General features: G+C 37.3%; 1 protein-coding gene across 3 annotated transcripts in view; it reads right to left on the bottom strand.

Moving 5' to 3' along the window:
* ICA1 (islet cell autoantigen 1) overlaps positions 1-15,037 on the bottom strand; it is a 73,601-nt gene that overhangs the window by 16,873 nt on the left and 41,691 nt on the right. For all 3 annotated transcript variants that reach the window (XM_056338747.1, XM_056338748.1, XM_056338749.1), the window contains exons 7-9: positions 8,368-8,493; positions 8,081-8,179; positions 428-522 (exon numbers count right to left, since the gene is read on the bottom strand). In XM_056338747.1, the coding sequence (XP_056194722.1) occupies positions 428-522; positions 8,081-8,179; positions 8,368-8,493 (320 nt within the window). The remainder of the gene's footprint in view (positions 1-427; positions 523-8,080; positions 8,180-8,367; positions 8,494-15,037) is intronic.

Below are 15,037 nucleotides of genomic sequence, written 5' to 3'. Positions count from 1 at the left end.
CAAAAACTAATCGCTGCTCAAAGCAATCAGGAATCCATATCCTATTCCCAGGTGAAAGGAGATGCTGCTGAAGGGAGAAATACAATGCCCATATATCTTCTCCCATGTGTAGCTGTTTACCATTTCTTTTGCTAAAGAAAAACTGAAGCAAAAGCTGAGAAATAAAGAGAAGGCTAGGAAAGATGAAAAGCATTTAAAAGGTTTAATGGGTCTTTTTCAAGCTCTTAATTTCACCGTAAAGTTTATTAGTTTTCATGTACACATTGCAACAATTCAGGAATTCTTGTATTAAGCTTACTGTTAGCTAATATGATCAGACTAGCTGTGTCTGTATTTCCATTTATAAATGTTCAGTGACTTTAGCAATGAGAAAGCAGATTATAGAAAAAAATGCTTATTATTTTAATATAAAGGCCATGTGACTTACTGACTCTGCTGATCTTGTACTGATTTGGTGCTTTCAATCTGCAGGTCCTCCTTTTCTGCTTTTTCTGTTAGTTTATTCACAGGATCTTGTAAGCTCTAGATCATAACCGTAATATAAATGAAGAGAAAAAACAAAATAGAATCAGTTAAGCAGAAGTTTATCATTTAAGGCCAAACCAGGCTACAGAACCTACATAAATTATGCAAGAACATTTTTGAGCTGTATCAAAACTATATCTGACTCAAACAAGCAAAATAAAAAAATGTTAGAAGATACTCATTCAAATTGGGTCACAATAATACACTTTATGTAACAAGGTGACTCCTGGCTACTTCTAAGCTCATATTCTGTTTCAAATATTTCTAAGTAAAACAATCTATACCATGTGCAAAGCAGGCACTGAGTGCATGTTTCTTTGCCATTTGGGAGGTTTGCCTTTTTTTTTTTTTTTTTTGAAGATCAGAAAAATTCATTCCTTACATCTGTTTGTTCCTCATATACTGCTTTTCTTCTTCTTTATTCTCTTATTTTCCTGACACACCTATTCACATAACCTTGGCAACTGTAGTGTAGTGGGAAGGTACTACATGTACTCTCAATCTGAAAATGAGGGTTAAAATCTTGGATGATTAGACAGATGGAAGTTCAGGTGTGGTATTCTGAAACCCTGCTGTCCCTTTGTAATCTGAAAGATCATGCTACAAGGTAACAATTTGCAGTTTCATAGTCAGTATTTTTATAACAAAAATTTGGATGTTTGAACAACCTACCACATAAAAGATTGTAGACTGACTCTTTGAGATCACAGATGTGATAAATATACTACGGTTTGTCCCTGTTATGCATTAATTAGGATTTCTGTACGAAAAATTAAGTAACTGAAGTTAGTAATTAAATAATCACAGATATTCGCAATGTGAATATTTGGCTCTATCCAATGGTTTTGCTGTGAAGGTGAAAACATGCTCCTCTTTCCAAAGTCCAACTCAGTTTCAGAAAAATAAAACCATGTTTCATGTGAATAGTCCTGACCACTTTTAATTAAGTTTATTTACGTCTCACTGATATCCATAGTAGTGCACCTCACCCACCTTCTCCCGCTGCCCCCCCAAAAGCTGAGGCTAAAGCAAATAAACCCCTTTTGTGCCAAAACTAACTAACACAAAAATGTAGTGGGTTTGCATCTGGAGTTTTAACAAAGTGGTAGTATGTTTCATCAGAATAGTAAAACAAAATAAAAGCCATGGTCTATAAGTCATCCCATCTATTGAATAGAAGTTAAGAGTTCCCAGCCCATCTGTTACAAGAAAGGCATTCCCAGGCATGTTGCAGGTCTTGTTTGCACTGTCCTGTTAACTGGGACAGATGAGTCCCCAGAAGGGGCATTCCAATTTCTGCTTGGCTCAGTACTTGTCTGTATGAGGAAATCTATATTTAGTGCTCTGGAAACCAAACTAATGGACCTGTTGTATACTGCAGTTGCATTTTTATCCTCTCAGTAAGTTAATTCTTCTATCTAGAACCACAGATTAATTTGTCATAAGCACCTTTAGCACTGCAGACATCATGCATCAAAATGCACAAAAGCAGCAATAATAAAGAGGCATTAAAGACATTTATCTTATTCTGTGGTTGACACTTTTTTTTGACACTGTAACAGTGCTAACTAGGATCACACGTAAATCTACTTCTTGGATTCCAAATAACGGACACTAGCCACCTCAGCTGGATCACCTATGAATGAATGTATTACCCTTTAACTGCATTTGTACTGGCTATTGATTAGACTGTACTTCTTGTACTATTAACATTAATCACAGAATCACAGAATCACAGAATAGTTTGGGTTGGAAGGGACCTTAAAGATCATCTAGTTCCAACCTTCCTGCCACACGAAGGGACAAATTGATGGGAAGTATTCCATTGACTCAAAGAAGACCTGGATTAGAGCTCAAAAACGTAAGAATATGCACTATACTTGTAGAAAAGTGCAGTGCAGGGAAAGACAGCAGAGCTTTGCATTATGGGGACCGTACTCCTCCAGGCACCAGGCAGTTGAACTGTCTGGGACACCTTCACAGTAGGAGACACAGTCCACTGTAATCAGGAGGTGACGGTGCACCAGTTGTGGTGCTACACCTACCACTAAGTATAGCAGCACAGAGCCTGCCCCAAGAAGGATGTAATGGTTTTGAACAACAGAACTACTCTAACTGCTGCCTAATTATACCAGTTAAAGAAAGTTATCAGGAGTAAAAATCTTCTGCATCTTCACCAAGAGAAATACAGAGGAATCAGCATCCGTCTTTAAGGAACTATATTATGGTGCTTCCTTTGTAAGTGTTTCAGGAAGTCCATATTTAAAGAACTGTGATCAAACCACGGAAACAGCATATAGAATGGAGCTCACAAGCACCTTGGGAAGGAAACAGCATGACAATAATGGCAGTTACTATTTCCTGTATTAGAAAAATAAACATAGCTCTGAAATATAGCTTTGATTTCAATGGAGATTATGATAAATATTGTTTTAAATCAGTAGATTTATTTTAATACAATAATTCAATATAATAATATAATTCAGACAATATTCCCTCAAATTCTGATAGCAAATAATGAAATTATTTTTCTCTCCCCTGCCTCCCCCTCTGCTCCACATGGTGACGTGCACTACAAACTGAGTTATCTTTTTATAAAGATTTTAAAAAGCTAGAGAATGGGTATGAAATAAAACTGAGTGTTAAAAAGCTACTCTCAACCATTTTCTAAACGTGAACCCATGGTAACGTGATCACTACTGTCAGCATGCATAGAAATCACACTAACAATTCTAATTGTTTCAGGTTACATCAGAAGAAGGGAAGTCCCATCATCTAGCAAGTGTAGTGATTAAACGAGACTGTAAAGACACAGACTGAGTTCAGACAAAAGCAAGCACCTTTCAGTTGGGTGTATGAAGTGTCCCTGACTTCACTGGTTCAGAGCAGACAACTGTGTAACTTCGCTCAGGGGCACTCATACAGACTCTGTTGCGAGCTACACCAGTATGTGGCTTAAGGCAGGATCCTTGTACGTTCAGAAAGCTATTTTCCTAGCTTGGTTATTTCTCTTTTACTATATATATATACATACACACACATATATATATATAAAAATATACTTACTATCAGGGTAAGACTGTACATGGTAGCAGAGCAAGTTCACAGTGAATTCACTCTGCCTGTCTTGCCTGTTCCTACAACCAAAAGTCACCAAGTGATATTTTGCACGCTCCCAGTACTCAGACCAAATATCCAAGCTGACAAAGGGTGCCTCTGCCGCAGAGTTAACCCTGGTTCCAGCTCAGGCACCATTCTGAGTCTGACTGCTACTCACAAAATTCCTTCACCTGCCTCTGGGCTGCTATCAAGTCAAGCCAAGATCATCTGGACTGCACACAAAACCCATCCTCTGCAATTAAATCACCAGAGTTTGACAACGCACTCAGCTCGCCCACAGTTCCCCCCAAGTGCCTTGGACAACTAATGTGCTTCCTCTTGACTGAGAAAGAATCAAAGCAATACAGCTAAGGGCAGGTCCAGGAGACAGGGATATATCCCAGGACCTCATGGTGCATATGGAGAAGTGCAACACCACTGAAGAGACAAAAACTTGGATATGTTTCATATGGGGGGAGAACGGAAAGGGAAGAGGAGAAGCAAGTACTCTCAGAATTTCCTCATGGAGATTCATCAGAAAAAAAAAAACCCCACTCCACAAAAAATCCCTACAAAACCCCTAAAATATAAAATTACATGTAATCTGACCTATGCATAAAGTCATGCTGCAGCGAACAGGAACAAGAAAGGATAGGAGACTACAGCAGAGGTCAGCAGAAGGCAACAATTTTGTAGTACCTGTTCAGATAGAGTTCTCCAAACCACATTAGGAACACAGGCAGATGCATTCCACTTTGCACAGAAATAAATGGATGCCCTGAGATTTACGTCTTTTGACTCCCTTACCAGGGCTATTATTATTTCCAGGCTTCTTCAGGAAGTTTGGTATTATAGCATTAAAATGTAAAAAATGCAACTAAATTTTCATTAAGTAACTAAAGCAAATAAACAGTGACAGAAATTAGAAAGAGGTATTATTCATGAAAAGTAGCCCCTGCAATAAATGTGAACTCATTTGATATATGGTAATTTCAAGACAATGAGACCTTAAAGGCTTTAACAAAACAGCAGCCCATCATCTTTAGTATTACAGCAATGCATACAGTAACAGATACTTTTACATCACGATACATAGAGTTGTTAGCACATTAATAATCATCTTTCATCAAGCATAAAACTCACGGTTAGGAAATACAGCTGCAATAGCACAATTATACTACTCTCAGCATATACCCTGAAGCAAAGAAAACAAATGGGCTGCTTTTCATTAAGGGCGCTTGGCAAACATCTCTAAAGACAATGTTTTCTTTCCAGAAACAATCCCAAGAGGTATTTAAGAGTCTCTTTCCTGAGGTAAACCTGGTACCCGAATATATTCGTAGTACAAACTACAAATAGTAATTTTCCAGTACATAACACCTTCTAATTTTCAGTAAGACAATCTATGTCTAAGTCAAATGTTAACAGTTCCTTTAAATTCTTGTTTAAAGTAAAATGTTAATCCTACATACATGTATGCTTAGTTTAATTCAGAAGAATCATTTGTATGAGCAAAATTAAGCTGGTAGTATCAGAACTGGAATCATAAAAGATTGCAAGAACCAAATTCAATATTTTCTTCTAGGAAAGATTCCTTTTAAGATACAAGAAAAGGAAAAATATTCTAAAAGGGACAGCTCCCAATTAAATGTAGAAATGGGCACACCGAAACATTTTATGTATGTTTTAAGCAATTATATATTCTGCTTGTATATTTTTAATGCATAAAGTCAAAGCAAACATGGCATCTTCACTGGGTACATTTTTAGACCACAAGTTTCTCCATCAGAAACTACACTTAACCTAGATCAGCTATAGCCATTTATTAGTGCTTCATAAAAAAATAACACCATGTAATCTCAATGTAGAATTAGCTGCAGGTCCTTCTTAATATATAGCTACTCTGGCACGAACATATGGTATGATTGGTAGGGATCAGATCCCTAACCATAAATACCTGTTGTTCCACACCCAGGTCTAGCAGAGGAGACACGGGACTCACGGGAGTTTTCCACCCTTCAGAAATGACAAGCAGAGGTGGTGACTTACCCTAGTAAGGCACCTGAAGTAGCCGCAGACTTCTATTCTTTTAGGCAACAGAACCTCACCTGATGCAACCACCAGATTTCGATTTAATCTCCTTAGCAATCACATAACATAAACAAACAGAAACTACTAACTGGGGGAAAAGAGATCATGGAGGACACTTAACTTTGGTACAGAAAATGGTACCATGCTCTAGAGATGGAAAGAAATAAAGAACTGATACAAAAGTCTTACTCCCAAGCAGCTGTTTTCTGAAAGCACAGACTTCCATGAAACTGTAGTATAAAACTACCTCCTGATTAGCATAATTTCTCAGCATACATACCACCGCAAAAACCAGGAAATCACATCTTTTCAGCACAGCAGGCCAACAATAAAAATGGTTAAGATTCTCATAACAAAGTTAGGCTGCATCCTAAACACAATACAATATTCACAGCCATTTTTACAGTAACTTTTTGCATCAAGGGAGTGCTTGTTACACGTGTGGACTCAATATAGATTGTATTTCTTCATCATAGATTCCCACCCTAATTTCAAATTTAGATTATACTGAAATCTTTCACAGGAGGAAGTTCAGAAAATAACAAGCACCCCCAGCCTCTCTCATCCTCCATCACAAGGGTACTCCACACTTCAGAACAGGTGCATTTTCTGTACAAGTTTATCTCCAAAATGTCCAAATGTTACTGTACATTTTGAAACATAGTATGTCTTGTTCAAATAATCACATTTTTAGATATAAAAGAGAATAACGAATAAATACCCAGCAACAATATAGGCTACCTACACAAAATTAAGACTGGAATTGGTTTGTATCAAAGCAAAGAGAAAAAATTCCTCAGAAACCTTCTAAGACCAGGAAGTTGTGAAAACAGCCCACCAGCATGGTACCCAGGCTGTGAACTAGACACTGTTGCAATGGGAGGCGTCTGTAGGCAATTACTAGCAATGTCAAGACCTATGCCCAGCTGTCTCCTGCTGAAATCTGGATATAAGCTCTGTCTAAACCCCGTCTTTCATGATGTGGACTATGCAAGAAAGAAGCTTAGTTATGTTAACTTCATAGCGAACGAGGACTTCTGCAAGACAGGATTCTTCAGAGGCTAGGTAAGATGAAAACATTTATGAGCCTTCTTTTATTTTTGACCTCAGCTAGGAGAGGTTGAGCTTGACATTTTTTTGTTGGTTGGTCTGTTGTGATGTTTCAAGCTGCAGGAGTAACAGTCTCCACAAGCTCTTTATGCACTTCAAAGTTCAGAAACTGCTCCCTCCCAACCCGCATTCTAGAAAACAACTTTAAATATAGCATAGTCATGTACAGACAAGTTTGGTATCTGGGGTGAATTAAACCTTATACCTCCAGGTGCCCCTTTTCTAGGAGCTCTGGGGTAGCCACGGGCTATATATAGCACAATGCAGCCCAACTTCCATTTCTGGGTGTCATATGCACATGTGTCTCATAGATTGAGGCCACGACTGGTAACCATTTTCAAACTGGGTTGTCTCTCCAAGCAAAAGTGACTTTGCCGCAAGCTGTTCATTCCCCACTTTGCTCCCAATGGTAACCTTTTTGTCGGGCCTCCTTCAGACAAATGTTATTTTTCTCCCATGCAAACAGGATCAGGCAATCACATAGTTATTATGTTACACAAAAATAACTACAGGACAAAGATGTCTATGGGGATAACTGGAAAATTAACATTTTTTTTCACTGTTTTCCCACTCCTCTACTGAACCTCGAATTGCAATAGGCAAAGCAACTTCATATCAGGGGCAGGCATGACCAGGAAAATACACAGTGCTGAATGATTATTTTTAGACACCTGGTAAAACTCTGAACTCAGACATCAGTCAGATATTGCACATATTCCATATTCAAAGATTATAAAGGATCAGCAAATATCACTAATCAAGCAAAACAGTATTTCCCAGATCAGTTAAGGGTTAAAAAGTCTGAGTACAAGTATTGGAACCCTGAGTATCCATGTACTCCTATTCAGTCCAATACAGTGTTCTTAAAGCGTGTGAGTTTTTAAAAACAGATGCAAAATATTAATTCACTTGTGAGATTTTGGAGAGCAACTTAAGTCCCTAATTCTGCTGGATTTTATGATTCTTTAGGAATAATCAAACATAATCCCAGTTAGCATTAAACACATACATAAGTCCAGCCCTGAATAATGTCTTCCTTTGAAATATTCCTTAGTCACTGCACTCTACACGCAGATTTTGATCCTGCTAGCCAGAAGTGCATTAAACAGAAAACCTGTATTTAAATGAGAAGACACAACAGGGATAAAATTGTCAGATAATATATGGAAAAAATATGAATGTGTACTTTCCACATCCTTGTATGATCTCTTATTGGTTATCACGGGGCAAACAAACATATCTATACATTCCTTACCTTTAACATAGTGAATTCATATGGCTGATAGCCTTTGAAACTTTCATGGATGGCTGCCATCGTGTGTGAAGTTTTCTCCCAAAAATGAAGAAGGGTTGTCTGTAAGGTAGGATAAAATTTTAATGCAGCGTTAGCTTAACAACAATCTGCTTTCAGTGCAATCTTCACATCTCTCCTCCAATACGAGTTACATACTCTTACAGTAGAATATTGCCACGGTAACCTCTTAAAACCCCCATATATCAACAGGAAATATTTCTTTTGGAGTCAACAATTTATTTGTATACCTGATAGGTTGTTAACACATGAGAAAGTAGGTTGCATCTGCTCGCTCCCAAAAGATCCACTTTTTGACAGACATCAGTCTTCAGTTTGTCAAAGTTGAGTTTTGCGTGTCGCACTTGAGCTTGAACCTTCAAACAAAGGGGCAATTGTTTATGTAGTGAATTTTGTTCTCTGTTTTTCACAGAACAGCGAACTAATACAGATTTTAGGGAAATCAGACAACTGAACAGACTCAATTAAAATTTATATACAAGTTTATTTATAGAATCAGTCCCACTGAAGTTAATGTATGGCAGGCTGATACGTGCTAAAATATGACTTTCGCTATCTTCTATGTTACTATTTTTCTAATATATTCAGTGAAGAAATTTTGTTTTCTATCTCCTGTTTATACGATGGATATTAGTATTAAATATATACTGAGAAGATAATAATTGGAAAACATACTCATTTTGATATCTCTACAGAAATAACAATTCAAAGCCTGGCCAACAAATCTGGAACAAAAGTTTACTACCTAACATACAGGCACACAGAGATGTCTCCATGTACCTACAGTAGGAGACAAATTACACTAACAAACTTTAAAGTCAAACTGCAACTCTTGTTGACAATACAGCACTTCAGTAACTTTGAACTGCTACAAAAATTGGCTTATTAAAGTTTTCCTTCTAAAATGGAGTGCTTCTCTTGTTTATTGCTATAAGAAAAATAACAAGGTCCCCTTTCTTAGGAGCAAACAATTTCAGTTTCAAAGTATTTTCATTTTTCAAATGATTCTACCACCTGTTAAGTACATACCAGACACCCTCTGTTACACAAGCCGCACATGTTTGACAACAATAGTGGTATTCTCATGATCAGGTATCGGAGTAGAAAGTTGATGTAGGTATTTTGTACCCAGGATCCCTCATTTTTATGACAGCTTTTTACACTACCCTAATACTATATTAACAAAACAAATCTGTTGATGACAAAATTTGTATGCAAAATTTGGTTTTCTTCCAAAAACAATGGAAAACAATCAAATCATAAACCATGATGATTTTCCTATTTTTCTTATTATTATTCTTTCACATTTACAATAAAATTTTTACCCAAAAAAACCTTCACAGTGGAAAAAACCCACTGAATGAAAATTAAATACATTTCCTTTCCTTTACTGGCCTAAATCACAGAGTAAACTGATTTTGCTCAGAATGCACAGACTCAAACAAGATCTGAGAAATCTATATGCTCCTGATCTTCAGAAGTAAATCCAGAACCTTGCAAGCAAGTGCCTGTGCTCCTTGTGCAGACAGGACAAATACACACCTCATAGTGCAATCTGGAACACTAGGCTTACCGTATTTCTAACCTTATTTTCCCAAACTCAATTAGAGCATATGAGACTTCCAACCAGGCAGAAAACCAGCAAAAGATCTGCATCACAAATTCATCAGATGACCTACCCATACAAATTGTGGGACTCTTGCGCTGCTGGATACAGGCAAACTTTGTTTCACTGATCAGCTTAGCTCTGCGTAAGTAATCCAATAGGGCTGCATGTATCATAGGCCTGATGTGTTCATAAGGAAGAAACTACTGTAATTTAAAATTACCAATAAATGCAGAATCCTACAGGTGAGATTTTAATCGTAGAAAAAGGTGATGCCTAGAAAACAATTTTATTTTTTTTTTAAATGAGAAATAAAGGAACAGCAGTGATACTCTACCTTTATAAAACAGTGCTGCGGTTAGTGCATTCACCTGAAAAGGGGAAGTCTTCCAGGATAACCCCACATATTACACTAAGCAATCAACAAACAAATCTTGAGTTCTGGTAATAACACACCTCAAACCTATGACCTGATCCACTGCCCTAACCACAAGACTACAATATTTTACTGATGAGTTGCTTTGGTTTTTTTGCATAATGAAGAGTTTCAAATCAAAGGAGGGTGTCCAGAGCTGGAAGAATTCTTGATTCCCTCAGGAAGGAGGAAATTGCTCTCATGGCTTCTACTCCCTTGGCAAGCATGACAAATGATACAAAAAGCAAGGAGCAACTACTGCCAAGATATCTCCCTATGAAGTACGATATTTTATGAAGAGCCTTACCCAGCTGGAACCACACTGGCATGAGCTGCCTCTTGGTTTGAGATCCTCGAGGGGCTCTACACTACTTCTTTCAGCTTGTGCCTGGTGAAGCCTGAGTGAGAAACCATGCTATGAATGCCAGAGTCCCACCCCATGTGCTATCGTTTTGTCAGAACACCAGGTGGGTAAAGCGCTTACCTGCCTTCAAAATTAAGCAGCAATGGAGGAGGATGGGAACAGTGGCAAAAGGAGCGTGGAAGCTTTATCCAGTGTTGGATAAAACACCTTTGTCCTACATTAGGTCCTCAAATCCCTTATCTGCTTTAGCTGTGAGTGACTGAGAGCACAGATTTACAACTTCAGTCTAAAGAAGAGAATTGTGAAGGAAAACATGGGCCTGTGCAAAAAGGAACTTCTAACTGAAATCCAAACATGGGATTACCTACATCTTTTGCCAGAAAGAATTGCTACAACAGGAAGGTATTTAAGTAAGAGATGTTGTAGGGCTTTGAAAAACCTAGTGAGACTTGAGACTAAATTCTCATCTCAGTTACAGCCATGAAAATCCAGAGAAATTTGACTGATGTCAGTAGAAATGTGTCCCATATAAAACTATATTCTACAATGGTGCAGCTGAAATCAGAATCCCTTTGCTATTCAGCATATCATAGCACTGGTGAAACACTGTAAAAATAGATGTGGCTTTGTAGACTGATAGTTCAAGTGAGCAACAAATATAAATATGGGGGATATAAATACTCTGTCAAAGATGGTGGGCCACAAGAAAAAGAAAGTACTACTAAATATCATTATTAATTTCTACAACTGCAAGTCTGTACAAGGACTTTATATAACAGACTGAGATTTGGGTCTACCTCATTTCTCCAACTTCTCAAAAGGAGAGAAAAAATCTAACCCCCCCCCAAAACCTGTAAAATTTGAGTTGTAGTTTGCCTACATACAGTCTTCAGGGACATTTAGCAAGAGACAGTGTCAGCATTTATCTTAACTGAACAAGTAATTAGTGTCTCTTTTAAAACCTAGAGCATTCATAAAGGGGAAGAGGAGATCTACAACACAATGTGAAATACAAACCCGTATGTTTGACATGCTCAGACAGATGATTCAAAATACTTAATGCTGTGTTACCAAATGCCACACATTTCTCTTGCCACCCAGGGAAGATGCAATACTGTGAGAACTATTAAATTAAGGATGCTTTTAGGTTTTTTGATATACTGAAAGTTTATTGAGCAGTACTCTCCATTTTGCAGCAGCAGTGCAGGACAGCCAAGAAAGAACACCGCATAGTACATCAGCATGACCTTTTGCCTTTTATGTTTGCCAATAAATGCATTTTCATTTCAAATTATTATTAGACATCTTTTAAGATTACTTGTGGATTCAGGAATTAGGTATAAAACCTTAGTGCTTACAAAGCATAATCTACTTAATACCACACAAATCATTAGAATGAACCTTTGGTTTTCTACTCAAGGGAAAGCTGATGTAATACATACTAATCTCCTTTCTCTGTAATTACTCTCGAAGACATGAGAAAGAGGACCTCATTGTGGTTTCAGTCCTGCAGAATTTTACTCATACATTTAACTTCATTAAAGCTGAACATAAAAAATTTCTTCAACATCCTGGTCTGAAAAGTGTCAGGATTTTACCAACCGTAAGAGAACTGCGCCGATCCAAATGCAACTTGGACATTTTATGATGAAAGACCTCCTAAGCACCTGAAACTGCAGGTGCTAGTTGTGAAGTTTATGCTGTACAAGAAAATCTTATGGTAGTACTGACACAAAAAGAGATTATTACTCTTCACCTTTTTCTTTTTCCAAGCAGCAACCTGGAGCACCCTGTTTTTAATTTCCCAATGCAAACATCTAAGTACAATTTTTATGGAATAGAATTCTTTGAAGAGAGCACATAAGAAAACACAAATTTAGAAAGGAATATCTTATTAAATCAATAACTTGACAAACTATAAGATGCCAGATAAAACTGAAATAATTTCATAAGACTAAAATAAGTAAGTAAATAAAGAAATGTTAAAATCCTAAATCCTAAGGGCTTGAAGGTCAGATTCTGGAATGCTTGATTATAAGAGCAAATATTTACTAACACAGGTTCCTAAACCTATATTCAAACAGAAAACTCCCAGTCTTCAAGAGTGCTAGCATTAAAAAAATAAATAAATGTTCAGATACAGTTAGAAAACCCTATTGAGTATGTTCAGCTACTAAAATACAGATTTGTCATGTATTTCCAGTGAATCTTTATGCCCTCTACAGTACATCTGTGTTATTAACTTTCCTTTAGTCTGCTATAAAATGCAAAATTTATTTTCAGTAGTAGTCCAATTTCAGGGACAATTCACCTAGTGAAGCATCATCTCCAAAGTGAAGTTATGTTGGATAAATGCACTAACTCACTTCACATACAGTATATTTTTGTCTCAGCATTTCCAGCACAGAAGCAGAAACAGATGCTTCCAGTCTAATTTGTCACCCAACCTCTCACTTACTTGATCTGAAAAGCATGCACAGTGTGTGCATAGGCTGGAAGGAGGGAGGTAAGTAAATCAAGAGGGAAAAATGCCTGGAATATAGCAAACCTTCCTGCTGGAGACTCTGGGTAAACTCTACCAGCAGATGGAATTGGCACAAATCTCTGCTTTAAGTCAGGTATGCACTTTCTGGCATACCTGATCGTTTTAAAGACTACATGAAAATTAAATGCAACCTGAAGTAGGCTGTAGTTTGAGGACAAATTATTTAGTGTAACTTACAGCATTTCTGCATATAGCACAGAAAGCATATGGAACTAGATTTTCAGTTTCCACAAAACTGTAATAGCTTCATAGTTTGAGTGGTGTTATGACAAGGAGTACCCATTACACTTTTACAGAAGCATATATAAGCACTTACTGATTTTTTCTTTTTTTTTTTTTTTTTTTATAAGTTCAAGATTGATGTTGGGTAGCCAGAGAACAGAAAAGGTAATATTTTATACAAAATGCCTGTAACTAAATTCTTCCATGTGCAATGTAAGGACTTCCAATATCTTGCACGGTACTAAACCTGGTTTCAGTGTGCTTTGGTATGGTCTAGATTTTGCAGACTATACTTTAACCCAACTGTTCCCTTGGGCTGGAATAGTATTTATCGCATTTATTAATGCAATCCTCCATCAACTTGCAGGAGTAACACATAAGAACAATGGTTAGAGATGAGGTAGCATACTTCTGCTACAGCCCTGGTTATTAAAATCTTTGTTTATGATCTGATGAGAAACACTGATAAAAATCAATTTTAGGAGAAGAAATTTATAAAGCTACAAATACCTACCTAAAAGGGAAGACTACTTGGGCAGTATAATAGACCCAAATAATATTTCTTTGGTCTAAAGCTGAGCAGATACACATCAGATTTGTTCAAGAAATTAAACTATCCTTGAGATATGAATTTAGATAACCTAAAGTGTATAATGAGTTCCAATGATACATTACTTCAATTTGCCACTTCGGACTTAATTATGATCATCTGCGCTCATGCACGCATCCCCATGCGTCTCATCCTATTAAGCTTGATTAAGCAAATTTGCAGTCATGTTGCAATTCATATAAAGGACTTAATTACCACTGCACATCTACCTGTCTTACTCTGGAAAGCACCAAACAACTTCTAGTGGAAGGTGTCCCTGCCCACGGTAGGGGGGCTGGAAGTAGACGATCTCTAAGGTCCCTTCCAACCCAAACCATTCCTACAACAAAGTACTGTCTGCCTTTCTGCCACAAAAGAACAACTGATATGTCAGCTTCGAAAGAGAAGTTATGCCTGTGTGAGGAGAGGAGAAACTGCAGGTACACCTGCCGTACGGACTGCCTTTTTCTTCTTTTCCTACGCAAGACTAGCAGAGTGGAGCTGCTACCTATGGCTCGGATTCCCAGTCACTGCAGCAGCAGAGAAGCAAATAATACTTTGAAATGACTGTTGAAAATGCACGTCCCGTGTTGAAGTAGTTTAAATGTATTGGCAAATTCATATGGAAAGACAGCAGGTAAGTGAAAGCTGAATGAGTATTAGGCTAGTTGCACTGTAAGAGATAAAGATTCTGGAAAGGACACTAGCACAACTTTTTTGGTATCCGTAAACAGTAGAAAACTCTCATTATATACAGACTTGATCAAGGCAAGTCTATCACAAGACACGATACCTCACAAAGACCTTTTAGCCACCAAAGACCATTTTTCTAGTCACTGCAACATTCACAGTGAGAAACAAACTATATACTCAACAGAGACAGTGATAGACAACATAATCCAATGCAATCAATACCTACTCAAATAACTGCAAATATCTACTAGCAAAGTACCTGCCATAATTGCACAAAGATTTGAGATTTAATTGAAGCATCTAATTCACCTGTTCAGATTTATCACTGGAGGCTGCAGCATGTTCACAACAGTCCTGGAATTCAATGTAAACAATAGAAGAGTGCTAAAGTACAGCAATGAAAAAAAAAAAAAGAAAAAGAGGGGGAAAAAAAAGGGGAAAAAAAGCAGAAGCAAATATATCAGAA

This window comes from Falco biarmicus, chromosome 4 (genome assembly GCF_023638135.1).
Source record: "Falco biarmicus isolate bFalBia1 chromosome 4, bFalBia1.pri, whole genome shotgun sequence".
Lineage (NCBI taxonomy): Eukaryota > Metazoa > Chordata > Aves > Falconiformes > Falconidae > Falco > Falco biarmicus.
The sequence above is the reverse complement of the archived record's forward strand: the minus strand, read 5'-3'. Positions and strand labels throughout refer to the sequence as shown.